The sequence below is a fragment of the Molothrus ater genome, chromosome 1, assembly GCF_012460135.2.
Source record: "Molothrus ater isolate BHLD 08-10-18 breed brown headed cowbird chromosome 1, BPBGC_Mater_1.1, whole genome shotgun sequence".
NCBI lineage: Eukaryota > Metazoa > Chordata > Aves > Passeriformes > Icteridae > Molothrus > Molothrus ater.
In genome coordinates, this window is record NC_050478.2 from 57,540,788 (window position 1) to 57,568,313 (window position 27,526).

At 38.4% G+C, this 27,526-nt stretch overlaps 1 protein-coding gene across 1 annotated transcript in view; it reads right to left on the bottom strand.

The window, feature by feature from the left end:
* The window catches only part of TNS3 (tensin 3), a 213,040-nt gene that overhangs the window by 100,176 nt on the left and 85,338 nt on the right, over positions 1-27,526 (bottom strand). Inside the window, exons 5-13 of the mRNA XM_036398155.2 lie at positions 25,065-25,117; positions 24,135-24,306; positions 20,052-20,102; positions 18,679-18,801; positions 17,130-17,194; positions 11,893-11,976; positions 8,587-8,699; positions 6,913-6,973; positions 6,684-6,759 (exon numbers count right to left, since the gene is read on the bottom strand). Of these exons, the coding sequence (XP_036254048.1) occupies positions 6,684-6,759; positions 6,913-6,973; positions 8,587-8,699; positions 11,893-11,976; positions 17,130-17,194; positions 18,679-18,801; positions 20,052-20,102; positions 24,135-24,284 (723 nt within the window). The 5' untranslated portion in view covers positions 24,285-24,306; positions 25,065-25,117. The remainder of the gene's footprint in view (positions 1-6,683; positions 6,760-6,912; positions 6,974-8,586; positions 8,700-11,892; positions 11,977-17,129; positions 17,195-18,678; positions 18,802-20,051; positions 20,103-24,134; positions 24,307-25,064; positions 25,118-27,526) is intronic.

Consider the following 27,526-nt stretch of genomic DNA (forward strand, 5'->3'; position numbering starts at 1 on the left):
AACAGGACCAGGACATTATCCACCCCTTATTCTATGCCATCTACGTCATGCCCAAAACCCACACCTTCCATCTACACACACACACACACACACACACACACACACACACACACACACACACACACACACATATATGTACACACACATATATATGTACACACACACATATATATACGTACATACATACACACACACACAAGCACAGGTATCATTTCCATAGCCACTGGCCTAATCCTTTCAAGTTGTCTGCTGAGTTCATTCAGTTCATGACTATCACTTCCATCTGTCCTAGGTGTCTTCTAAGGCAGAAGGGCTGGTGTGCTGTTGGGTGGTTGCAAGCTGCAACAGGAGTTCATGACTGGTGTATCTGGAGCAGTCCATTCTCACTGTTTGTTCTCACTGTTTACACTGGCAGTGTCATTCAGCAACCAACATTATACAATTTAATATTACTGTTTTCACCCAAAAATCAAGTCTACTTGAAGTACACACTACATTTCCCCTGTACCTCTCCATTACACGCCAAGTGCATCCAGGTCCCTGAGTAAAAACAATCCCATGGATGGGTTTGCCTTTGCTTGAAGCAGAACTTATTCAAACTGTCTTGCCTAACATATTCCTCATGCACCACAGGGTCTTTTTTTCCCTTCTGCAGTATGTGGAGGTTTTGATTGGGCAGGGCCAGCTCAATTGGTAGAGTTCTTGTGTTAACTTAGCAGGTGGCCTCTGCTACATCCCAATGTTTGAAGGTCCCATTGTTTTCAATATGGTTTTAACAGTCCATTGTAATGTTCAGTTTTCCCAGAGGCTGGTGCATGATAAAGAGTATGATACACCCACTCCATACCATGCTGTCTGGGCCAGGTGTCTATGAGGCAATTTTTGAAATCAGTTCCCTTGTCCAACTCACTTCTTTCTGGGGTGGCATGTCTCCACAGGACTTGCTTTTCAAAGCCCAAGATGGTGCTGCTGGCAGTGGCGTGAGGCACAAGGTACATCTCCAGTGGTTGCTTCCAGCATCGTAAGAAGGTAATGCTTGCCTTGGTGGGTTTGCCTGAGTGTGATGCAATCAATCTGCCAGACCTCCTCATATTTATATTTTGACCATTGTCCCCCATACCACAGGGGCTTTATCTGCTTGTCCTGCTTGATTGCAGCACATTTCACTGTTATGGATAACCTGAGAGATAGAGCCCATGGTTAAATCCACCCCTCAATCACAAGCCCATCTGTATGTTGCATCTCTTCCCTCATAATCTGAGGTGTCATTGGCCCACCAAGCCAGAAATAATTCACCCTTATGTTCCCAGTCCAGATCCACCTGAGACACTTTAATCTTGGCAGCTTGATCCACTTGTTGTTGCAACGTTCTTCAGTAGCCTAACTCTTCAGTATGTGTGCATCTCCATGACATACTTTTGCAGCCAACTTCTCTATCCAGGCAGCAACATCTTGATATCATTCAACAGCCCAGATAGGTTTACCTCTGTGCTACCAATTAATCTTTTTCCACCGATACAGATACTCCCACAGAACACCTGTCACCGTCCATGAGTCAGTGTACACCATCCATGGTAGAGTGCTGGCCATTTCTCTCATTCAGTAATATCTAAAGGCAACTGGATGCCCTTCAGCTCTGTGACCTGACTTGATCCACCTTGTCCCTCAACAGCTTCTGCAACTTGTTGCATGGGACTCCATACAGCAGCTTTCTGTTTTCAATGTATCCCTACAATATGGCAGGAACTGTTGGTAAAGAGAGCATATTGCTTTCATTTTCTGGGGCTGATTACATAGTGAGACCTCCTCAGCATGTCACCTTCTTCTCCTGCTTCTCTGATGTTAGTACAAAATTTTTGCCTACAGGCTAGTTTGTGATGACTTCCAAGATCCCTGGGTAATTGGGGTTTCCTATTCAAGCTAGCCATGTTATCAGCATGACTCACTCCATGAAGCATCAGTGGCATGTGTGAAATATCGTTTGAACATTCAACCCAGCACTGGTAGTTGAGGCTCCAGGAGGAGCTGTGCTTTGATGTCAATCATTCTGAAGCACCTCAAACCCCTTCATAAGCTGCCAGGATCTCTTTTTCAGTAGGGGTGTAGCAGGCCTTGGATTCCTGACTCTGGAACCCTAGGGCTTGTCCTCAGGTCTCCCTGGATATCTTTTGCCAGACACTTGAGGAAAGACCATTTACCCCCCAGCTGTGGTATAGAGCACACTTTTCACATGTTATCCTGTCTTGACTGGCCCAAGGGCTACTGCATGAGCAGTCTTTTGTTTGATTTGTTCAAAAGCTTGTTGTTGTTCAGGACCACACTTAAAACCATTCTTCTTAAAATCATTCTTCTTCACTTGATAGAGAGGTCTTACAATCTAACTAAAATCTGAAAAATACATCCTCCAAAAATCTCTATCAGCTAGGAAAGCCTGTGCTTTCTTCTTGCTGGTTGATGGGGACATAGCTGCTTTTTTTTTTTTTTTTTTTGCCTACATCCATTGGAACCTGACAACACTCATCCTGCCATTTGACTCCTAAAATCTGAATTTCCTGGGCAGGTCCATTGACCTTACTCTGCTCTATGGCACAGTCAGCTTTCAGGAGGACCTGGATTATCTTCTTCCCTTTCTCAAAAACTTCCTCTGCTGTGTAACCCCACAGAATGATGTCATTAATGTGTTGCAAGTATTCTGGAGCTTTGCCCTTTTTCACTTCTGTCTGGATCAGTACATGGCAAATAGTGGGGTTATTTCAAGTCCTGGAGCAGTCCATTTCAGGTGTACTAGACACCCCTCCATGTACACCGTTGCCTGCACTTTTCTGCTAAAGGAATGGAGAAAAATGCATTAGCAATGTGAAAAGTGACACCATTTTGCTGCCTTGGACTGCAGTTCATAGATAAGTTCCAGCATGCCCAGCACAGCAGCACTCAGAAGTGGTGTCCACTCTCCAGTGGACTTATGCACTGGTCATACAGGACTAATAAAGGGTGAGCGAGTCTCGCTCACCACTCCCTGGCTCTCTGGAGGACGAATCACTTCATTCATGAGGAATCATTGCGGCAGCCACTCTCTGGTCACAGAGAGCGACAGGCACAACTTTCCCAGGCATTGTCCTGGGGAAGGCTGTGAGAAGATCAGAGAAAAGAATGATAAACAATTCTTATCTTCACTTGCTGCACCATTTTTGCAAATCTTGCACAGATTTGTTTACCAAAGGGTAACTTCTTAATTGGCCAATGGTGATGGCATTTGGATACAAGGACCAATAGGGTCCACTTGTATCCGACTGTCTGTAAGGGATATGTTCTTCTTAATAAGTATAGTATAATAAAGCAACCTTCTGGAATCATGGAGGCAATGTTAATTATTACCCGACCAGGGCCGCCATGCTACGACAAAACATGGTGTCACTGTTTGTTGCGCTACTGTCAAGGGTACATTGTCGTGGCAGTGACTGTTACCTATTGTTTCTCAACCCTCAGAAGTCCCACAGCAGAAGGGTCCTCTGAGAGACCAGGCAAGGTGTTCAGCTGTCCAATTTCCTCTGTCTCCACAGCAGCTGTGGAGACACCAAAAGCCCAATGATGCCCTTTTGGGTCCTCAAAATACCCTCTCCTAAGGTAATCTATGCCAATGATGCACAGGGTTTCTGGACCAGTCACAGCTGGGTGTTTTTCCATTCATTCCCAGTCAGGTTCACTACAGCTGCCATTACAGTCACCTGTCACCCCGGAAACAGCAAAAGATTCTGCCCCTACATATCTCAACAGCATCAGGGTACATTGTATGCTGGTGTCAGCTAAAACCTCACACTCATGTGGGTCTGATGTTCCAGGCCATGGGATCCATGAAGTCAAATAAATCAGACTGTCCCTTTCCCACACCTGGCTGAAGGTAGGGCCCCTCCTGTAACAGTACTTGTTACTTATTTCTTGTAAGCATAGAGATCCCTTCAAGAGCATTGGAAGTAGCATCAGCCCTCCTATTCTCTCTGAGGTCTTACTCACTGGAAACTGGAGCAGGATTTATCCTTGAAGAATTTCCTGCAGTAGTTGTGCTTCCTCTCAATTCACACACCAGTGCTGCTAGGACAGAGGTGGGTTTTCCATGCCACCTCCATATATCCTCTCCATGGTTATGTAGTAAAACCACAGGTTACTTTGTAGTGTATACCCTCTCTCTTGAGCAGGACAACACTTCTTGCTAATAACAGAGACTGGTCTGTACTGGCAGGGCATGGGACATTTCTTTAAATTGCTGATAGTCCTCTCTGAATTGCAGGAGGTCCTGGGACAGTCTTTCCATGGACAAGATGCAGGCCCATAGGGAGGAAGGTCTTTGTTCACTTTCTTTCCATGATATCACTGTCAATGAGTTCATATACAGCAATGGTGCACTTCCTAGGAACTTCCACCACATGCGATGTTTGTGTACACTGGACTTCATCTGGATTTATAGGGAATTGCTCATTATTTGAATCCTTATAAAGTACCTCCAGCACAGCTAATTCTCGCAAGTACTGGATACCTTTCTCCATGGTTTTCCACTTGTCTCACTGCACTAATAGATCACCCTTGTTAAGATATAAGACACTCCCTATACTTGACAGCAGTCACCTCCTGACATTGAGATGCTGTCCTCTTCCCAATCCAAATGTACACATTCCAGGACACAAATCCCAGTTGCTTGACTTCACTACCATCTGGTTTCATATCATGGGCCACAATATCCCAGTATTAGACCAGCCATGTCATCAGGGGCTACCCAGCTGGTGGCTGAAATCTTTACTCATACCTCATAGCTCACCCAGGGACAGATATCAGGTGATTGCCTTGCTTCTTCCTCTTGTGGAGTGCCCTACTGCCTCTTCATCCCTCATTATGCCAATTGATTCAGTCTTGGATTTTTTCTTCTGTATAGGAGCAACTGCTACCAGCACATGTTGTTCCCCTGGTTCAGCTGCAGTTTGAGTGGCCACAGTGCCTGTTGATATGCTTTCCTCCCTTCCCACTGATGGTGCTGTCTGGTAATGAGAAATGTCCAATAAACAGATGCCAGAGCCCAGCACATTGCATAACTTCATTCCTCTCTGGAACTGCCACAGCATTTCTTCTTTTGCATATTTTATCACTTCAACATAGTCTTGTAGTTGTTCAGGGGTGAACTTACAAACCATTGGAGCAGAATAGTCCTTCAGAAGCTGGCTCATTTTCTCCTACCTTCCATACCACTCATGATGACCCACCCTCAGGGCAGATCTCTGAAAGACCCTCCAAAAAATATCTCCTGTAACTAACATGGTGTGGACCAGACTAAGGAAAGCTGGCAGACCTAGCCACAAGAACAAGCTTTCCTTAATATCCAAGGGGAATTCAAAATGTTCAAAAACTGTTGTAAGAGGCCTGAAAGAGAAAAAGGAGATGAAAAGCTGGGGAAAATCATTCTCCCCTGTTCCCCCCACAAACAGGATATGATTATTAATGGACTCCCAAAGGTAGTGCTGGAGGTAAGGGCAGGAGAGCAGTCAATACACATCCAAATGACCCTCACTGTCCTTGATGTTACCACATCATAAGCTTGTATCACATAGTACACCAACAAAACAATCCTGATCCCTCTCCCTGTTCTGAAAAATATCATGATGTATGGAAATATATAAAGTTAGATACCACACTACATGGACAAATTAAGCAACATTGTGACCAGTGGCTCTAGACCTAATGCAACAAAATGCTTAGATGAAATTTGTTTCAAACCCACTCTGAGCAGACCTGTTGCTATCCTAACCTTTCATGCCTCACACTGGGTGCCAAATAAGACTACCATGGTTCAGAAATGGTGTTTTCCAATTAGTCTTCCCACTGAAACACTCCAAACCACACACACTGCTCAAGCACTATCCCTCCCCCTCTCCCCGACAGCAGGCTGGAGAATTGGATGCACAAACAGTAACAGCAACAATACAAATGACAGAGAGTACAAGTAAACAAAACCTAGACAATTCACACATGATTGCTCACAGACCTCTCCCATTCTTCCTCCCCCTACCTCCCAGAAACCCTAGCAAAACCCGAGCACTCCCTCCATCACGATACCTGACCAGGAAGGAAGCCCTCCCCCTGTCCCTGAAAAATAACATGAGGTCATACAAAATAACCTTTGGGTCCAAACCATGCCCTGTCTGGCTACAGCAAAATTTAACCCTATGCTGGCCAGACCTCGGACATTATCTATCCCATATTTGGTATATCACTTTTTTGAGTGCAGAACAATTTAGAGTTACTTAGGCATTTTCTTTATAGTAGATAAGTTTTACAGTTGTGCACACTGCCTGCCAAATTAGAGGGCAAGATATTTTAATGCCAAATTACAAATACTCCCCACAGTTATTTTTATAAAGAAAAGAGTAATACCGGCCTTACTGGACTTGGTGATGCTATAAAATGAGAATGCTGAGAAGAATTGTTTTGAAAACAATTTGCTCCTAAAAACCTTTTTGTTTGAGTTTTACAAGATTTTTTATTCCCATGAAAGCCAAAAATGATGACTAAATTAACCTAAATTATTCTGTAGTATTTCCAGGCATTTGATTAAATAATTTTTTTACAGCACAAAACAGGTCAGAAACTGTAAACTAAATGTCATGTCAATAGATTTTCATTCCATACAATTAACTCACCATAATATCTCCTTTCAAAAGCTGGGCAGGGTCTATAGCAATGCAGATTCGACTTTGATTTTCTGACTGTATGCTACTTGACAGAAGAAAAAAAAATACATGGTTTAAAGACACAAAACCACAAAACAAACAAGATACCCACAAACAAAACTAAAAAAGGCTATGTAATTCTGCAATCATGGAAATTAAAACCAAAATCCAAACATAGTGGAAAATGCTTAGAACTTACTATATTCCTGATGTATAAACTGGTTGCATAGCCTGGTATAACTTCAGAAAAGACCAACAAGCTGAAAAGAACCCAACAAAAAAGGGTGTTTTGTAACATTCAGATATAGGAAAACCATTACAACTAGGAAGTTTCATGCACAACCAGACTGAGCAAAATGGCACATAAGTGGCAATGCTAGACTGTCAAAATACCTTTCAAAGCAAAACTGGCTAAAAGGTATTGTATTTTATATAATTTTATTTTATTTTAGACTAGTTCTGAACTCAATAGGGAGGGACTTTAAAGGATTCTAGTAAGGAAGGAAATAAATTCTGCAAGAAAATGAAATTAATAAAGGAAGAATGATGATGGCCAAAAGAAAGCAAACCCCCAATATAAAATAAAAATATTTTCCAAATAAACAGATTATTTGATCTTCAGATTTTTTTCAGAATTAATAAGGCCCTTAAATTTCCACCTAGAACAAACAATACCCTAACTTTATTAAAGCAGTTATTTTAGAAATAAAAAAAGATTAAACAACAATGAAAATATAACCATTTCAAATTCATGCTGATTATATTACAAAAGATCAGTGCTATTTTACCTTCGGATAATAAAAATGCAGAAACAAATCATAAATCATGAAGACCTCTAAGTTCATCAAGTGCAACCATTAAAGTTGTATCCCTTCACTGTGCTCTAGCACATTATCTCATTCTATCATTTTAATTTTAAATCCACTTAGGATAGCAAGCCACATTAGTAGCAGTGGTGAGGCCACACTTCAACTACTGTGATGAGTTCTGGGCCACTCACTTCAAGAAAGACACTGAAATGCAGTAGTGTGTCCAGAAAAGGTCAAGAGAGCTGGTGAAGAGTCTCCACATACGTCATATGAGGAGAGGCTGAGGGAGCTGGGTTGTTTAACCTGCAGAAAAGGAGGCTCAGGGAGACCTTATCACTCCATATAACTGCCTGAGGGGAGATTGCAGCAAGGGGGGAGTCAGGCTTTTCTCCTGGGCAACTAATGATACGATAAGAGGACATAGCCTCAAACTGCACAGAGAAAGCTCCTTTTGGACAGCTGGAAGAATTTTCTCACTGAAAGAGTTGTTAAACTTTGTAACAGAATGCCCAGGGAAGTGGTGGAATCACCATCCCTGCAGGTGTTCAAGAAACAACTGGACATGGCACGTAGTGCCATGATCTCATTGACAAAGTAATGATGGGTCAGAGGTTGGACTCTATGATCTTGGAGGTCCTTTTCCAAACGAAATGATTCTGTGTAATTCTGTAAGTACACCCTATCCAAACAGCTTATCAACACAAAATCCAATCTCAAAACAGAAGAGATTATATTTATAATCATTTCCCAAAACAAAGAGGAAATTACTATGAAACCTGACCAGGTTCCCAGATCCTTTGCAGTAATGGAGACCACAACTGTTCAGAGATAGGCAGAGACAAATAGCATCAACTATTCATTTAACAAAGAACAAGAAATTTATTTCACCTGCTCCAATTTTTACTCTTAGAATGCTTCTCTTCTGGCTACTTTATTGGGAATATTTGAATGGATATCAAGAAAATATTAATTCTAATTTGAGATTCATGCAGCCTTTCTAGAAAGTTCCAAAATGAAACAAGACTTTGATCCTACACCTGAATAGGAAAAATTAGGTAATTTACCTCCCCCAGCATCTAAGTTGGGGATGCCATGAAGGATAACATAGTGCAGGAAAAGAGGGGTTGCATTCATTTTCACAGATCCAGATAGAAGGCCACTTAAGAACTGCACATATCTGAAAACAAAAAGTTTATCTGAATTACATAAAACCACTAATACCAGGGAAATACATTATTTACACAATGGTATTTCCAGATTATGGGTAATTAACAGTATTGTGACAATGCACATAAATCCAAAATAATAATCTTCACAAAACAGCATGAAAAGACACTATAATTTACCACTGTATTAAATCCATGGCTGTTACATTGCTATTGTTGATATCTTTATTTTAGTTATTTACATTACTACTCTAAGTAAGAAATTAAGTAGAAGAGACAGCAAAGTCAATTGTTTTGGTACACATTCCTAATTACAACTGTAGTCTTAAATGTCTTTCATAGCAGCATGATATGGTTCCCATCCAATTTACAGTGAAGTCATCTTCATTAAAACAAGAGCAAGAAGTGCCCTCATCAGAAAACTTAAGAGCAATGCAGTCAAATAACATCTTCATAATGAGAAGTGATCTCATTCAGCACCAAACAAGAGGAAAACTACCACAGCAATGGGAAAATTATTCTATTTCTGTGATTTAATACGTGGTTTGGTCACAAGCTATTGAGCAAATACATGCAAGTAAACATCACTGCAGTGTCTTAAAATTTTCCACCAGCTTTGAGTCCCTTTTTTTTCCATGCCTATGAGACAATCTTCATTTAACTTTATTCTCAGGAATGTATAGAGAAAAATCACCTTTTTTTCACCTTTATGCACATATCTCATTAGCTGAACTTCTGGCAAAACCACAACTAAGGATATCCTGCTGAGTAACAACAGCTTTACTACCCCAGAATGGGGGTTGTGGATAATTTAAAATAGATTTAATTTTATAGAGAGCTTGCAAAGCTCAATTTATTTTAAATGCTAAGAAAAGGCAACTTTTTTGTTGTTGTTTTCTCCTTCAGTCTTTCTGAAAGGATTTGGTACATCAAAAGCACAAATTTTACAAATTGACACACCTAACCTGACAAAAAATTTTGTGTTAAATGTTTTGTCAGTGACCTCTCACGACTTTAAAAAATTATTTATTATTACCAATGTGACCATTTTCTCTTTACCAGCTTTTAATTATTACAAAAATTAGGCTGAAATTTTTGAAAACCTTTCTCAAGGCAGTGCACTTAAGGGGCCTAGAGACAGTCAGCTTATTTTTGAGAAGAGAGTTCAAACATTTATCCTGAAGGTTTGTGAGAAATTTTTTTCATTTGAAGGGTCTCTATCTGCATTTCTCATTCAGAGAAATCTTCAACTGCTTATCTGAGAATGGATTCAAAATAGATCTGGTCTACAGCTATTCTTCTTGCCATTGTTACAGTACCCAACTAGCAGTAGGAAAAAGCTAAGTGACTAAGTGGCCACAATTTATTTTTGTCTGGACAAGATTTAGTAGAGAAAAGGTTTCAAAATGTGAAAAATTGGTGTATTTTTATATTTTACAATTTTGAGATCCATTTAAATTATACCCATTTATACATCAACTGGGTTTAACAAGGATATCACTAATTAATTACCCAGCAATGGTTTCAGAGAAAAAGCATATTAAAAGGCCACTGTCTGATCAGAATGGGAACAAAGGAGTATAAAATTATCCACAAATATTAAGAGAGTTGGTTCTCCTTTCTCTACAATAAGATTGGTGGCCACTGCCAGGCCAGGCAAAGGTAGGAGAGATGAGATTTGGGATTACAGTTCTGACAAACAGTTTGGAAAACCACCTCTGCTCTCATTAGAAATTACTCTCCTAAGTATGTGTATATGTATGGAAGATGGCAAGGGCAGCTCAAGTTCAGTACTGGTGAGCAAAGATGTTAACTCCATCAGTCAAGACGCAAACTAAGTATCTCTGAGGCCCTCCCCCTGGCAGTTACCCGCAGAAGAATTAAGCAAGTGTCCTTGAAGGGGATGTAGGAAAGACAGATGCAACCATTTATACCTAATGTCTAGCTTTAGGGCTCACATACAGTTCACTTAAGTTAGTAGCTACTGAAACTTCCCATCAATATGGCTTGAAAACTGCCCTGATGCACAATTCAGAAGCTGTTGTGGAGGTTCCTGGCTCTCACTGAAATATGCCTGCTGTCTAGGGCTTCTGAATGGTAAGATTAACAATATCTCTTTCCTTTTGCTGCTATGGTTCACACTTCTCTGTCTGGTAGGCAGCATTCTCAAATCCTTATTATTGAAATGCAATACACATATACACATATATGCAAACACAAAACAGAAAGAAAAAAAAAAAAGACCAGTCAACCATGAAAAGTTTATTTCAAGTCTAATGGAATGTTGTGTTACTATTTTTCAAGTTAAAAGGAGCTGTGCATGTCACCTAATGGGTTAAAAAAGTAACTGGTAAGTTTTTATTTAGAGATTAACAGAACCAAATATCTTACATTAGTTGTTACTACTGGTTTTGTTGTTTTAATTACTAGCAAATTCTTATACTTTAAACAACTTCTAAACTACCTACTGCATGCACATGGATTAAGACAAAAAAAAAACCAAACCAGTAATTACCAAATCAAACCCAGATGATATTTTATATTTCTAAAAGAGATTCACCTATATCACAATTATTTGACTGATGGGTATCAGTCTCTTTTGGTACTGAATTCTTCAATTACCTGTCATAGTACATAGTGCACCCCAGAACTATTCACTTTCCAAAGTGCTTAATTCTTTGAATCCTAATTCAACCTTCGTCATACAGACAGACTGAAAAGATAACACATCCAGATACATGAACTTGCCATAATGAATATCACATGCTTTGACAAACATTTACTAGCATGGACATGGGGCAAGTGCATAATCTGCAGATCCTCTAAACAATAGTAAAAAGATCTTAATTGCACACTAATCAGCATACTTCGCATACTCATTATTATACCACAGAAAAATTAGTTTATTATTATCTTAGAAAAATCAAGATTGTGACATCTCTTTGTTAATAAACAATGCAGTGAGAACCCATTTAGACAACAGTTTGGTACAAAAGGTCTTGTCTGTCTGGGACCACATGCAGGAACTGAAGGAGAGATCTCATCAATCAAGGAATATTAATATAAGTAAAGTGCTGAAAATTCAGGAAGCATTGGAGGATCTTGTGGAAATAGCCTCTACATGGCTGGAAAGGGACTAAGGGATGGATGCAGAAGATAATTATGACATTTCCTATTGATATAAATTAGAAACAAATTGAATACCTTCTTTGGGACGGCTGCATTAAAGCTGAAACTTTATCATCAAAGAATTTCTTCATAGCAAATCTGTCTAGAGCCTGATCAGCACTGTCAAGAAAGAGACACATGTTATTCTGCTTCAGTGTTATCTCAAAAATTCAGCAGGCTACTGCTTGAAATATGCAAAAATATTTGGAAGAAAAAAAGGAGGGAAGTTAAGAAAAAATTAAAAAACAAGCACCTAACTAGCAACTCTAATAATTTGGATATTGTGTACAATGATGTTTATTCCACTGACACCTTCTCATTCAACACCTTAAGATAGTTTCCTTCCTGAGCAAAGCACCTACATCCTTATTCAATAAACTGAATTGCATACTTACAACAAGAATACATTGAAATCAGAATGCAAAAAATTTTGGCAGAACCAAACAGCTCAGGCTCCCAAAGAAGGATACTTGCCATAATTTTTTTAATGTGCCACTGGGAGTTCTCTCTATAAAATACAAATTCATTTTCTTTTTCAGAAAGTAATGTAGTACCAGGATAGAGGTTAATATAAGCAGTCAGTAATTCATTCAGCCTTTGTTTCCTGTACCATGAGCCATCAAGAAGAGACTGTCCTTGAAAAAGAACTATTTTACATCAGAAAACCATAAACTCTTCAAAGACACAATCAAGGAGCAACATATTCCAAAAAATACATTTTGTTCTATTCTTTATCCAGAATGGCTCTTATGTGGGTCTTTTTTGGGTGAAGGAAGGCAAGAGGTTACAGAAAAAAAGAAAAAGAAGTGCCAAAAATCAGTAAGAATGTTGTTCATCACGTATGCCAAGTAACATGCTATGGTGATTCTTTTATATCTATTCCAGATAAAAACAACGTGTCTCATAACAGATATAGTTCACAGTTTTAATTTTGCATCAGAACATAAAAGATCTGGAAGTTCCAAAATAAAAGAATGCACATGTCCTAGGGTGACGTTATGATGCTTGTATCCCCAGCCGGGTGTTCTGTTTATGCTGGATATTATATTCTGTGCCTTCAAGACTGCCTCTGAGAGCAAAGCAGGGAGAAGAAGAAGCACAGAGTTTTGTTATCAGCCTACTCTCACTCCTCCACTGTGTTCTCTGTGCACTGACAGAGCAGAACAGGCCCCTCCTTTGCTTTTTAGTTAGTTTAGCTAGCTGAGGCAGAGTTTTCCCTGGACTGGTTTTCTTTCCCTTTTCTTGGAACTGTTCCAACCTGCTCTGGACTGGGGACCTGGGGAGCACCGAGAGCTTGCACTTTGTGGCCTATGGGGGCCTACTCTGGGCAGCAGCCTTTCCCAGTGCCGGAGGGATTGATAACAGAGCAAGCAAGCATCCACAGGAGAGACTTTCTGAATTTGTTGTCTCTTCAGAGTAGCAAATGAGTTTTGTCATCTGGTATTGTTAATTTTTTGTGCTGGGGAGTGCTTTGCCTGTTAAATAAACAGTTTTTTTCCACTTCTCACCAAGAAAATTCTTCCCGAACTGGTTGGGAGGAGGGGCCATGTAGGTTTGCTTTCTGGGGGGGGTCCCTTTTGGAGGTTCTCTCTCAAATCTGCCCTAAACCAAGACAACACCAGTATCTCAACTTTTGAATTCCACAACTAGTTCAACCTAAATGAGTTCAGAGGAAAAAAAAACCTGCAAAGTACACATATGCATATCAGGATAAAAATGAAATTTATGCCTTTTCCAAAAATTAATCAGAACATGCCAATTGTCTTGACCGGGTGCTGGATCCGGCTATGAAGTCAAGCCTTTTCTTCACGGGTGCTAAAAATTACATAGTATGTACTTACAATATTCTTGACTCAAATCCTCTTTCTCACCCAATCCATCATATATCTTCATTCATCTTCCCACACTACCATCCAGAATTTAGGCAGCCCCTTCCTAACTGGCCAAAAACTGCTAGCACTTTGCTTGTTAAAATAGAGTTTGCCAAAAATTGCAAAGAGCTCTGTTTGACCTCATTATATTTGATGACACATTATTCCTTCCTAAATGAGAAAATTTGATATTACAACATATAACTAAAGGGAGGTTGCATCAATAAAGATTTTTCATAGAATCATACAATGGTTTAGCTTGGAAACAGCCTTAAAGATCATCTTGTTCCAACTCTCTTGCCACGGGCAGAACACCTTTCACCAGACTAGGTTACTCAAAACCCCATCCAACCTGGCCTTGAGCACTTCAAGAAATGTGGCATCCACAACCTCTCTGGACAACCTGTTCCAGTGTCTCACCACGCTAACATTAGAGAATTTATATTTAGTATCTAATCTAAATCTACTCTCTTTCAGTCTATAGCCATCCCCCACTTGTCCTGTCACTGCCTTACTTTGAAAAAGTCCCACTCCACCCAACTTGCAGGCCTCCTTCAGGTACTGGAGGACCACCAGAGAGTCTCCTTGGAGCCTACTCTTCTTTCAGACTGAACAACTCCAACCCTAATTGTTGTAGTGTGTTTTTATATTTTGTAATACTTTGAAGTAGTTTTGTTTTGTATTCCAATATTTTCCCAAATGGTTTATCCCAGACTGTACTCCCCTCCCTTTATATGTGTTATCCCTCTCCTGGGATGAGATCATTCCCTAAACCCCCACCCTGGCTCTCTGTCTATCACTCAGCATCCCAGCCCCCCATCCAGAAGTTTCGGTCCAAGTTGTCGAGTGATTTGCCAGAGGCCAGGGGTCAGCCCCCCAGGCCTAGTCCCATATGCTGTCCGATATGCCTGTCCCCCAGTATCTATCCCCCAGAGATACCTATTGGTCAGTAAATGTTATCTGCTTTTGGTTTCCTCCCCCCTTTAAATGTGAACTCCGGACATCCCCCGGGGCTCTCGGCAGGAGGCCCCCTGAGGTGCAGGAGCTCCTTCGGGACTCCTAGAATAAAACCTTGGATTAACCCCTGCTGAGAGTCGGCCCCTTCTCTTCTACCGATGTCTCTGCTGTCTCTGCTGCAGCGAAGGCAACCAGCCTAAGTGCCCTCAGTACCCTCGGGGCACAGACAGTGTCCCCCGCTGTCGGCCGTGTCGGGGCTGCCCTCCCCGGTGTCTGCCGACTCGGGACTGGCCCAGGGTTCCTGAGAGGCTCGCAGAGAGACTGAGACACCTAATTCTTAGTGTGTCTTTACAGCAAAGCTGCTAAGCATAAATTCACAGGATTTCATTAACCCTAGATTTCTTTGGCATGTTGTTGTGCTTCAGGAAGGGAATTCCCTAATTTAGTGCTCCTACTGACGGTCTCCAAATCACACTGCTGCTTGTTCCCTCCCTCCTTTCCCCTTCCCTGCAGTGGGATGGAGAGGAGAATTGGAGGCACAATGGCAAAGATCACAGGTTTTGGTCTATGAATAAGAACAATTTACTGGACACAGGAATGAGATAAGAAAATGAATAGTAACAACAATACTAATGACAGAGGGTAGAAGAAAGGAAACAGTATTGCTCACTGTGGAAACTCCCAACAATAGCCAATGCTGGATGGCTCTGTCTGCCACACTTTCTCAACCCAAGGGGACCCCTTCTCCCTTGAAGGATCCCCTTCCCCCCACACCTGGCAATGACATGATGTGGTCTAGAATAACCTCTGGGTACTGGCCATGCTCCCTCAAGCATACTGAAAAAATTAACCCTGTCCAGGCCAGAACCAGGACACCTATGCATGCTGACAAGTATGAACTTGCTTTAAGGCAAACATCTTCAAGGTCTTCCAAGTAACAATTCAGACACAGTAGATGGCACCCTTAACATCAGCATCTGCAGTAATTTCTGCTTCTGCAAGGTTGCTGTGTACCATTTTCAAGAGTCTTGATAATGCTAGGGATATACAAATCCTAGCAGGGAAACCCCCAATCTCATCCTTACACAGAAAAGGTAAGCTTTGGATAGCAGTTGCCAGATATCCAGAAAGTTAAAGAGGGCTTCCAAGCTCACTCCTCTCCTGCAACTTCACTGGAGGAATCTTGAATTTGTTTGGGGTAAAAGGTCATACCTTTCATTGCTGGGCTTAACAAAACACCACCTGAATGTGACTGTAATGGTGTCATTAAAATATATTTATAGCCAGGTACCACCTTTAAGGATGACATAATACTGCAACACTGAAATCACACCATAACAACTGTACTACATTCACTTGACAGTTTTTGCCATTCACAATACTTCTCAACAAAATATGAAATTGTGGCAATCACTGAAGCAAGTGGTTTTTTCAGCACATATTGGTGTACACAATGCACTTAGTTTCTTGGTCCATAATTACTTATAAATTTGGTTTACCCCAATGAACACAGATTATTTTCCAGGATTCTAGTTTGCCTGACATCCATGAGTAATTTGCCATTAACCTCTAGTGATTCAAGACTCTGTCAACTACAGTAGTGGGTCAAATCTGTTACTGACATGCTGGTGTGAATTCAGGACCAAATTTGATTTGACCATGACATTTAGAATGTATTCTTATTTTAATATATTTATGTATGTATATAAAATGTATATATGTACATTTATGTATGTGTATAGATTTAACAAACCCCAAAGGAAAACAATGTGATTAGAATACTAACAAAAATATCCAAAATGAATTTCATCCTTTTTGAGACCATTTATCAAACTGTATCTTTTTTTAATATAAATTGTCAATTGTCATTTCATAATTTGAGTACTCCAAAAGAAACAATTAAATCTAAGTAATCAGACACCTACTGTTTGAACTGACTGCAAACTCAAGTCTAGATTATTCCTTACACTTCATTCTGCACTTGGATCAATGTCTAGGAGTTCCCTATTCAAACACTCTTCCCAGATTTTAAGAACAGTTTTTCTCAAGTACTTAAGGAATAATTTCTCACCAATTGAAGAGGCTACTTGATGGATGTGGCAAACAGAGAGGTTTAACAGAATGAAGATAGTACCATGACATAAAAATGGTTTCTTGCACATTCTATCATTCATCTGAAAACATCCTTCAGAAAAGTTTTCTGCAAACCAATAAAATCTCAGTTTCAAAGGGACATTAGGCTGTCACCTAATCCAGTCTCCTACTGGAAGCAGGATTACATGAAAACTATCAGGAAAGTGGACTCTATTAAGAAAGACATGCTTCAAAACTCTTTGAGAAGAAAACCTGACAAAACATTAAGCTGACAGACAGTAATCAACTAAAAGGCATTTTTCCCAATGTTTATTGGAAAAAAACCACACAACATGCATTACTCATACTTACCTTGCAGAAACATTGGTAAAGTGCATATATGATGATATGACTACACCTATCCTTCCTTTTCCTCCCTGTATTAGGAAAAAGGGAATCATAACTTATGCATTACATTATTTGGCATTATTATAATTAAGACCCATACTAAATACAATTTCAAGGTAAGAGATTCAGAGTCCTTTCTCATGTACCCTGGGTTGATGGAAAGGTGGAAATAATGGGTAGCAGCTTATCCGTTAATGTAAGCTGGCTGACAAATGACATAAAAAACACTAAGCAGGATTTCTATGTGCATGCCTGTCAAATCTTACCAATTAAGAGGAATCAACTGGGAAAAAAGAAAAAAATTTTATGAACTACTCTAATTTTGTATTATTTTTTTAGTGATCATTCACAATTGCAGCATAGACAATGCTGCAATTCCCGGGATGAAATGCTATAATATACCTATTTTAGAAAGAATAGTCCTTTCTGGCATGTTTTCACATTTTTACCTCCCCAACACCTGAGATTTATAGTAACTGATTTTCTTTGGATAATTTCAAAAATGTTCTAAAGTATTTTTAAATAATTTACATGACAAATGCAGTAAAATTTAACATGCAGTAATTCTCACAGATTTCAAAATATTTTCAGTCTCTCAGCTGATAGTAGGTGGCTGTATCTATCTCTGTAGCTGAAAACATATATTAGCCAAAGGCATTAATCAAAAACATGCATTATCAGTTTGTATATGACTGTGTACCTAGAAATACTTTGCTCCCTTTTGTGCCAAGTATGGGCTGTTTTCCTGGCTGCATTCCTGCAACTAGTAAGATTTCAAATGCTTCATACAATAACATTCTGCCTGGAAGAATTTGGGACTGGAGACTACACAAACCAGATTTGAAGTTTCCATCCCATTATCACCATCATTTTGTTTAGAATAACATCTCCCAGTGAAACAGAGATAGGTTTGCGTCAAGTGTCATGAGCGCAGCTATCAATCCAGTTCTGAATTCATTTTATCCAAATTTAACTAAGGTCTTTCTTTATTTCTGTTTATTGTGAGCAAGCAGGAGGAAGCAACACAGCACACTGGTAGCTTTACTCTAAGGCACTGCAATGATGCTGTCAATTAAAACCTTTCAAAAGAATCCAGAAGGTCCTTAATGACCTTATTTCCTACAACCACACACAGTCTAAAGAGATGATGTGTGATACAGTACCTATCTTTTCCAGCAACAAAATTCATGAGTGTCACAGAACATGGAGAGTTTTCCATCAAGCTGGAAAAACCTCAAGCTTCTAAATACATTTACAGAAGTAACAGTGATCTTTGAAGGGTGAACTAACATCGGTTCATGCTATACCTGCAGCAAGGGCTAGGACATAAGTCATAAAAAAGAAATCTTTAACAAGCATGGAAGATCAATGGATTTCAGTTTATTTACATCAACAGAACATCTGGCACACTATTGCCAACACTGAAAACAGATCTAACTTTTTATTTTTTTAAACAAGAAGAGTAAAGAACATTTTTTTTTTAAATGAATACAAACTCATCCACAGCACTTACTCTGCAATGGATCACCACCACATGTTGAGGATCATTGTCCAGCCAGGACTCCATAGCCTTGCAGATGGTGCACACCTTATCAAGAAGTGGAGCATGGAAATCAGGCCACCCCACATCCATAATCTGCAATTAAACAAGTAACATTTACGAGAGACACCTTGACTCTAGTATCACATACTAAAATCTGGATTCAAATAAATGTCATGGTTGAAAGTTTTCAAAACTTTTCCCATCTCAGATAATCATGCAATTCAATTGTCTTGGATTGCTTACAGGTCTCTAAAGGGGAAGAGGGAATTTGTGTTTTTTTAAGATACTAGTACTTTTATAAAAACAAATAAACAAAAAACTTCCTCCTCCCCCTCCTCACCCCATCCCAATCTCACCAACCACTTAGAAGTGAATGACAACATTTCTGAAGAGCTTGATTTTTTACATGATTTTTCATTTAGACTGTCTGGTATTTTATACCAGCAAATTCAAATAGAATTAGAGCAAATAATGATTTTTGATGGCTTTAATTTTATTTTCAATTTATTTCCTTCATGTGCAACATGATTAAGCATGTAAAAATTTTGTTCAGATTTTCTATTCACTACATAATACAGTTTACTAAGCCTATTTTTATTATATGCATAGTTACTAACAAAACATATGCAATACATACATATTATGCATTCAACATATGCCTAATATTAAAAAATCCATCCTTCATGATCAATAAAGCATGCAAAAAGTTAAACTTGAGAGAGGTTTTAGTACTTTCCTCAGGTAGCTTATCTCTGTAAATCTACTGCTGTAAATACACATCTGTGCCACTCTATCTGGCCTTATAACAGATGCTGAAGTGTACCTGCACACCATTTCTTACAACAAACAAACACATGAATTAGTGAGAAGGAACAAGAGTCAGATGTCAATTATTATGAAATTCTCTATGACTTTATTGTGCAGAGAAGCAACTACTCAAAGATAAGGGAAAAAGGGAAGTCCTTATCTGAATCAAGTTCACTAGCTTCCGCTGACTGAATGTTACAGTATACAACTCCAATATCCTGTGACTGCACAAAATAAGTATACTTGAAGTAAAATTTGTATCACCCAACAGAAGTTTTTCAGAAGTCACAACAGGTTTATGGTCCTGTGTGTGAAGTCTAAGAAAATAACAGGAATAGCTGTGTAAAACACAGATCTAACAGACACAAAACAGAACTTGAGAAAAAATAAAAAAGGGATGCATGTGGGATGTTTTAGTATCTTCCAAAACTTCTTCTCTTACTCTGTATATCAATACTTGCATAGCTTCAGGGTTTATCAGGCATTTTAAGTTGTATTTAACACTAGAAAGCTATGTTACTGAAGACAGTCGATACCTTTGGGTTAAGCTTGCCAAGGTCACACCTCTTTTCAGAGAGGTTAAATACCTGTTCAGAAAGAAAGAAAAAAATATTAACCATCAATAGTCTATAATTTATGTAGTAAATAGATGTATTTGAAACATAAAAATTACCAGAAACTACAATGATATGGCTTAACATTTGACATTAGGTAGCACTAGCAAATGTATTTTAGATATTCAATTATTTTACAATGAAACTAAAGCTAAACTTAAATGCACATTTTGAAAAAGGACAATTAAATTCTACTACATCTTATTTATTTCACATGGCTTTGAGTCAGAGGTATACTGAGAGACCTGGCTACCATGAAATATAATGATGACCATAAGAATTAACAATAAGAAGTCTGGGAGGGTGGTGCACTGTTAAATATTTGAATTTGCATTCCTGACAAGTATTGGTCTATCAAAACTTTTCAGGGAAGATATGACATACCTATTTAACTACAACTTAGACTATGAGATCTTCCAACTCTTCTGTTAACCCACTAAATAGCAAGTTACCCTCTACTTACTGTTTACTTTACAGAGTAAATGAAAAGATAGACTGCAAAATGAACAAAAGAAAGCAGTGTATACAAGAATAATTGACTCTTTCATTAGAAAGTGCCTTAAATTAGTATCAATCAATAACAAAAAGTTGAAATACCATTACTCAAGAACTGAAACAATGCTAATGAGGCAGACTCTCCTTCACAGCGTGGCTATTTTACATGCTGAGTTATGTACAGATGGCATAATCATTGAAAAAGTCTCATTAATTACACTGAAAGAATGGAATAAATAGGTCATAAACATGAGAAAGAGTAAATATGAGGCAAGTCCCTTATATAGTTTAGTACTACCCAAGGACAATTTAAGAACCCTTTTCTAAAGTGTAACACTCTTCTAAAGTATTACCCTTTTGCATTAACCAGCACTCTCATCAGCTGTCTAAGCAAAGAAGCCAAAAACTGAACAGGTTAAAGCAACTACATCACTGTACTTATCCTTCCTGTAATACCAATAGTAAAACAGGAATTAAATTGTCTTCTATAAATGACACAAATTTTTTTGTAATTTTCTATTAGCTTTCCTATTTGGAAAACAACGTAACAGAGAGGTGTAGTTCTCAATACTGAATACTTAAAATGAGTGCTAAAGCTATATTAAGAAATCAATTACCTAAAATTTTCCACAGAAAAAGAAGGGGTGTTTGACAAAAACTTTTTTATTCATCTTTCTTATTGTATTTATATTTAAGAACAATTAAGAATTCCTATGTCAGGATACAGTCCTGTTCATTATGGGTATTTATAACTGTTGGGTCAGACACCAAACTCAAAGATGCTGTTGTACCCCAGTCCCCATCAAGCTACAGTGATCACATTGAGATACTCCAGGAATTCCAACAGCACAGAATAGAAACAAGAAGGTGCAGGAACCAACATTTCGCATACAACAAAGCAAGACATCATAGAAGCCTTTGAAGAGAAGTATATGGTATAAATACATGCCATTGTGTGTTGTTTTTGGCTGGGGTAGAGTTAATTTTCTTCACAGTACCTCATATGGGGCTGTGTTTTGGATTTTTATTGAAAATGGTGTTGATAAAACAGGGATGTTTTCATTATTGTTGAGCAGTGCTTACACAGTGTCAAGAGCTTTTCTTTTTCAAGAAATTTTTTTCTTTCCAAGAGCCTTCATACCACCCCACCAGTGAGTGGGCTGGGGATGCATAAGAAGCTGGGAAAGGACAGAGGCAAGACAGGTGATCTCAACAGACCAAAGGGATTTTCTATACCATATAACATGCTCAGCATATAAGCCAAAGCAAGGAGGGAGCAGTGACATTCAGAGTGGTGGTGTTTGGCTTACCAAGTCATCATTTTGGCTTATGAAGCCTGGCTGTCCTGAGGATGGTTGAACATCTGCCTGCCCATAGAAAGCAATTAATAATTCCTTGTCTTGCTTTGCTTGTGTGTAAAGCTTTTGCTTAACCTGTTAAACTCATCCTATGTATTTTCTCACTTTTACTCTACTGATTCTCTCCCCCATTCCACTGGTGAGAAAGCAAGGGAGCAGCTGTGTGGGGCTAAATTACTGGTTGGGATTAAACCATAACACAGTGGAAGATTAACTGCATCCCTTTTGGTCCCTCTTTGGCATATCCTAGGTCTACTTACTTATATTTTGGTACAACAAAGAGGAGCATTAACTTCAGTTTCTAATTTTCATCTGTTGGAAAAGTCATGTTTCTTCTGGGAACCAAAGCCTACAGGGAATATGGTTTTTTAGGACATCAAAGCAGAGAAAGAATTCACTGTAAACTATCAACAGACTTTAATCTCTGGTCTCAGACTGTCAAAGTATAATCCTCTACTGTTAAAGAAAATTAGATACTTAGGGGATTTTTTTCGTATTCTTCATACCGAACAGGAATCAAACGGGAAACAATGTGTTCACTCCCTTCACTGTAGTGAAAGGAAAACAACTAGAAAAAAAATGATAAATGCTGTAGTATATGTTCTGTTATCTGAGACCCTGACCCAATAGAAGAGTAGAATTGTTCCTATCACCTTCAGCAGGACTGCTGAGTTGTATACCATTTCATGGAGGTTTTGGGGTTTTTTTTCTTTGCTGATTCACATGTGCCTCTTGAGCAGGCTGAAGACGTATTAAAACATGAGAAACAAAAGGTAGTTTAAAAACAAGCTCTCTGAATCTACAACCTGGATGTGCTTTGTCAGGTTATTTTGCAAATTTGCAGAAACACATTTGGAGTAGATGGCATAAAGCTTTCTTTTTATCAAGATGGCTGATTTCCAAAGTACCCATTAGAAAATAAATTAATAAATAGAACAGAACTAAAACAAAAAATAAAAAAAATCCCACCTTTGCAGGGGAAACTGACTACAATCCCTTTCAGAGGCAGAGACTACAATCCTTCTGAGACACTAAGGCAGAGACTACAATCCTTCTAAGACCAGACTTACCATATATCAGATTTTTGTAATACAGTCAAGTATTAAGTGAGATTAAGTGTAGTGGAGAGACTACAAGCTTACACTGTTATTGCATGGAAATGGCCAGAGAACAGGTGAATTTGAACCTATAAAAGCTTTACACACAGGTCACCTTCACACTATTACTATCATGTGCCTTATAAGCTACCAGTGCCTGATGGAAGGGAAGCCAAGGGCAGCAAGGCAGCTGAGGACTTCAGTCCATATCACAAGTTCAGTCTGGTTTATAATGCACCTATGGCATCTCAGTTTGTGAGAAGAAGATAATGTGTATAAATCATGAGTGGAATCTCTCCGGCAACTAATTTCTACTGTGAATGAAGTTCATATTCCTTAAGTCATGGATTTAATTCTAACAATTAACACACAATACCTAAAGAGACAGTACAAGAAAAAAAGTAAATAAAATATTGGCCTTGTTTCAAATTCACCCTCATAGAACAAGCTGAGACAATACATGCCATGGCAGTAGCCAGTAAACAGCACAGGAGATTAACAGCTTTTTGTCAACATTTAAAAAAAAATCTGCACAGAGAGCTTACTATATATTTGTTTGATTTCCTGTAGAAAATTAAATGGCATGAAAAATGCACCTAAACAAGTTAATGAGGAAGAGCTGGACAGAACACAGCAACAGCAACTCTACTTTTAAATGTTGCCTTCACAAGTGAAGACATGACAGTGACATACTATCAGATACCCACCTGAGAACCCTGATATAGCTCACTGCTACAAGCAAAGAACACACTCCTCATTGCAGGGTATCTTTTAAGAGCTGGCTTTGGACAATGAAAATGGTCAGTGAAATTATTCTTCAGCATTTGACTATGTGTTATCACCACACCAACACAGAGACTGCAATGCCCCAGCAAAAGAAGTGTTTTCAATATCTAGCCACTTAAAACACTACTGAAAATCTTGAACTTGGCTTACAAGGCTGTAAAGATGGCCCAAAGAGTGAGTTTTAGTTTATAAATGTTTATGTGGACATAAAGTAGTCTTCCTGCATGACAAAGGAAGATGTGTCACAAAATGGCTGATCTTACACATACCAAGTAATTATCACCATGTTTGGATTTGAGCATTTGTGTTACTTCTTGTAGATTGTGGAGGTAAGTTTCCTCAGAACAGCCAGCAGGGAACAATACAGCAATAATCCGCTCTGTGATGTAAGTGAGATCAAGTTCAGAGCCTTCCTCCATAATGTGATCAAAGCCTGCACTTCTGGAAGAAATTAGATGTGGCAGTTTAGAGCAATGTAGCCAAGAAGAAACATGGCATATTAATGAGAAGAAATTGCAACTTAGACTCCTACACCCAAGCATCAGATTTTTCCAATAATTTCATTACAAGTGCAACTCACTAAATGGCTACAGAGCTCAAAGTATTCAGTTCAGAACACAAATGGAGTTCTTCACCAGAATTCTTCACATCAAAACTGCAGTGAAAAAATCTCTGCAACCAATAATGTGGAAAATTAATACAATCAATTTGACAAATACTAGCACAACAAATTTGTTAGTCAAATAGAAATGTATAGGTACTTCTGTCTGTACCTATCTCTCTGTAGAATTCTGTAAATGCTTTACAGATTGGAAGTTTGACCAGCAATCTGTAAAACACTGCAGATCTTGAAGCCTGCTCTGAGTAAAACTGAAGTGAATCTAAAACCAGTCCCCAAAATACAACAGACATGAATATAATTAAAATAATTTCACTGGTTAGTCTACAAATACTTCTCTTTCTTTTCCAGGTGATGGAACTTTAACACAACTCCGTCCTTCTTAATGAAATATCAGAAGATCAGCTCAGTAAATATGTCTAGTTGTTCTCTCACAAAGGCATTGTAAAAATGGAACTTGCATAGCAGATCATATCTTGCAGAAGACTGAACTCACAGAAATCACAACCACAAATAACAAAGCCTAAGCCCACCGCCACACCACATAATGCTGCTACATAAATTTGAAAGAAATACTTGCCGTGATACTTTGTCACAACTGAAAGATGAGTTCTTCAAAACACTGCTGGAATTCTGGAACAAAGAAAGCAGAAAAATCAATCCAGAACCTTAACTTGCTGTCACTGATGTCAATGTTTCTACCTTTTTTCTTCATTTATGATTTGAAAGACTATAACAACAAGAGGATACAAGAGGATCATTGCCCTATGTTCTGAATGCAAACACTGTGGTTATGCCCAAGTTTTGTCTGACTTTCTACTACTTCCATCTCACTACTGCCAGAAAAGTCTTTTGTGACATTTTTAGTGTTCTTCTTGGCATTAAGATTAGAGAAAATATAGCGGGCTTTGAGAAAATGCAAATTGAATTTTTGTATAAACCTGCAAAAGAAGTTCCTCTCCACTGATTTTCTTATGACAATATTGAAATATATACTTCTGTATCAGACTCCTGAAAATTTATTCCTGGGTATGTGTAGTAGTTTACTTTTGTAGTTCCATTTCTTCAGTAATAGTATGAATGAAAAAGTGTAAAAATATACTCCCACATGAACCATAGTAATAGAATTTTTCTCACCTAATTGTAGTGGCCTTAGATTTAAGCTCCAGTGTTATTATCATCCAAGCTCTGTATGTAACAGAGAGAAAGAGACATCTGGAGGGGGCAGTACCCCTTCCTTCTAGGACAGGTTTAAAAAGAAAAAAACTCTACAAAAAGACAGCTACTGCTATACAAACATTAAATAAAAATAAATAATATTATTCAATTTACATTTAGACATTTCTATATATACTTTTTTATCTTGTGTATATTTTGTTTTATGTACTTTTTAATTCATGTGTTTTGTATATTTTTTAATTTAGCACTTAGATACTGATATATTTTAATACAGAAAAACAGAAGTTCAATTTAGTATCATGCATCAGTAAATCAATAAGAGAAAGAGTACTCCCTCCTCTCCCTGCCCTGAATTCATGCTTATTATACAGACACATGCACATAAAAGCTTATTTATCAAGAGTTAGAGCTGAAAAACTGATAAACCCTATCAATTTTGGCTGTACACAAGTATTCCCAAACCAAATAAACTGTGTTTGAATGGAAGACGTCTTAGAACTTTCCATGAAATGATGCTGTGTATCAAAATCTGGGAATAGCTAAGACACATATAAGCATGAAAGTGGCACATTTTCTTTCAGAATTTCTCAAAGTTAACTGTTCTGGCAAATTTTAAAGCGCAACTGATGGCATAAGGTGCACCTCATGTAAGTGTTTGGTCCCAGTTTCACTAGTTTCTGTCTTTACTTAGACAACAGAAGAGGAGGAAACTTCATGGTATTTTCAGCCTCTTTTTACCCAATCCCTTCTTAGAATTTTAAAGGCTTTAGATAATATACCATGGGTGCCAAAACAAGTAAATAACTATAACTGAAATTCAAGACATAGCTTTTGGTGTATTTTGTTTTGGTTTTGAAATAGTAATTATAAGCAGGGCTCTACACTTCCTTGGTTTCTGGTGGCAATAAATGTATCCATTGTTTAGAAGTACTTCTTCAATTTACTAAAAATTTGATGACTAAACTGTCATGTATCCTGAATAATCAGACACTTAAAACAGTTTCCTCTGGTAAGAAAGTTAGTGATAAAATCATTCTCTATTTCACACTGTTGTGCCAGATAAACTAGAATAAATCCTAGTAGCATTCAGTGTATAAGCATATGAACAATAACATAATGCAAACCACTAGCAAAAAAAAACCATTAGTGAGATATATATTTACTGGATGCATGCTGTGTCACTAAACCATCAGAATACAAGTTTCCCCCAACAGGATTCAGCAGCATAGGGCAGACCATCCTTAAAGGCAAATCATCTCCATCCAAGTGACAACAAACAAACACTGTTTTCTGCTTGCTATACACTGGAGGGATAATGGCAAAAAATTTGACTAACCTTCGAAGACAGCAAATGCCATCTGGCATATCCCAGAATGGACAATTACACAGAAAATCTCACAAAACTAGGTATGATTTTCATTTCTTGACAACTAACAGCAATAGAGAAGATGCAGGGCAATGAAAAACAGTGGTTCCATATGGAGTGTTTTAATCATACCTGGCTAAAAATTTAGAGTTGCAACTACAATAGATTTGGTGAAACTAGTGCTTGATATGTTGTGAGTAGGACAGACCACCCTGAGATTATTCTTTCATTAATTTCTCCCCATGATTCTTGTTCCCCTGCTTCCCTGGGAATGCCTGGCAATGCTGCCATAACCTGTACATCTGACAGTATAACTAGTCATATAAGAAACAGTTTTAAATAAAGTAAACATCTTCTATTCACCTATTTATTCAGTTTTAAGCAATTTTGATATTCCAAACAATACCACATAGAAATTATCTCTTCATAAGCAAGTGCAAGGAACCATTTGGTCAAATTTACCTGCATTTGTATGAAGTAAGCAAGTAGAGGCAATA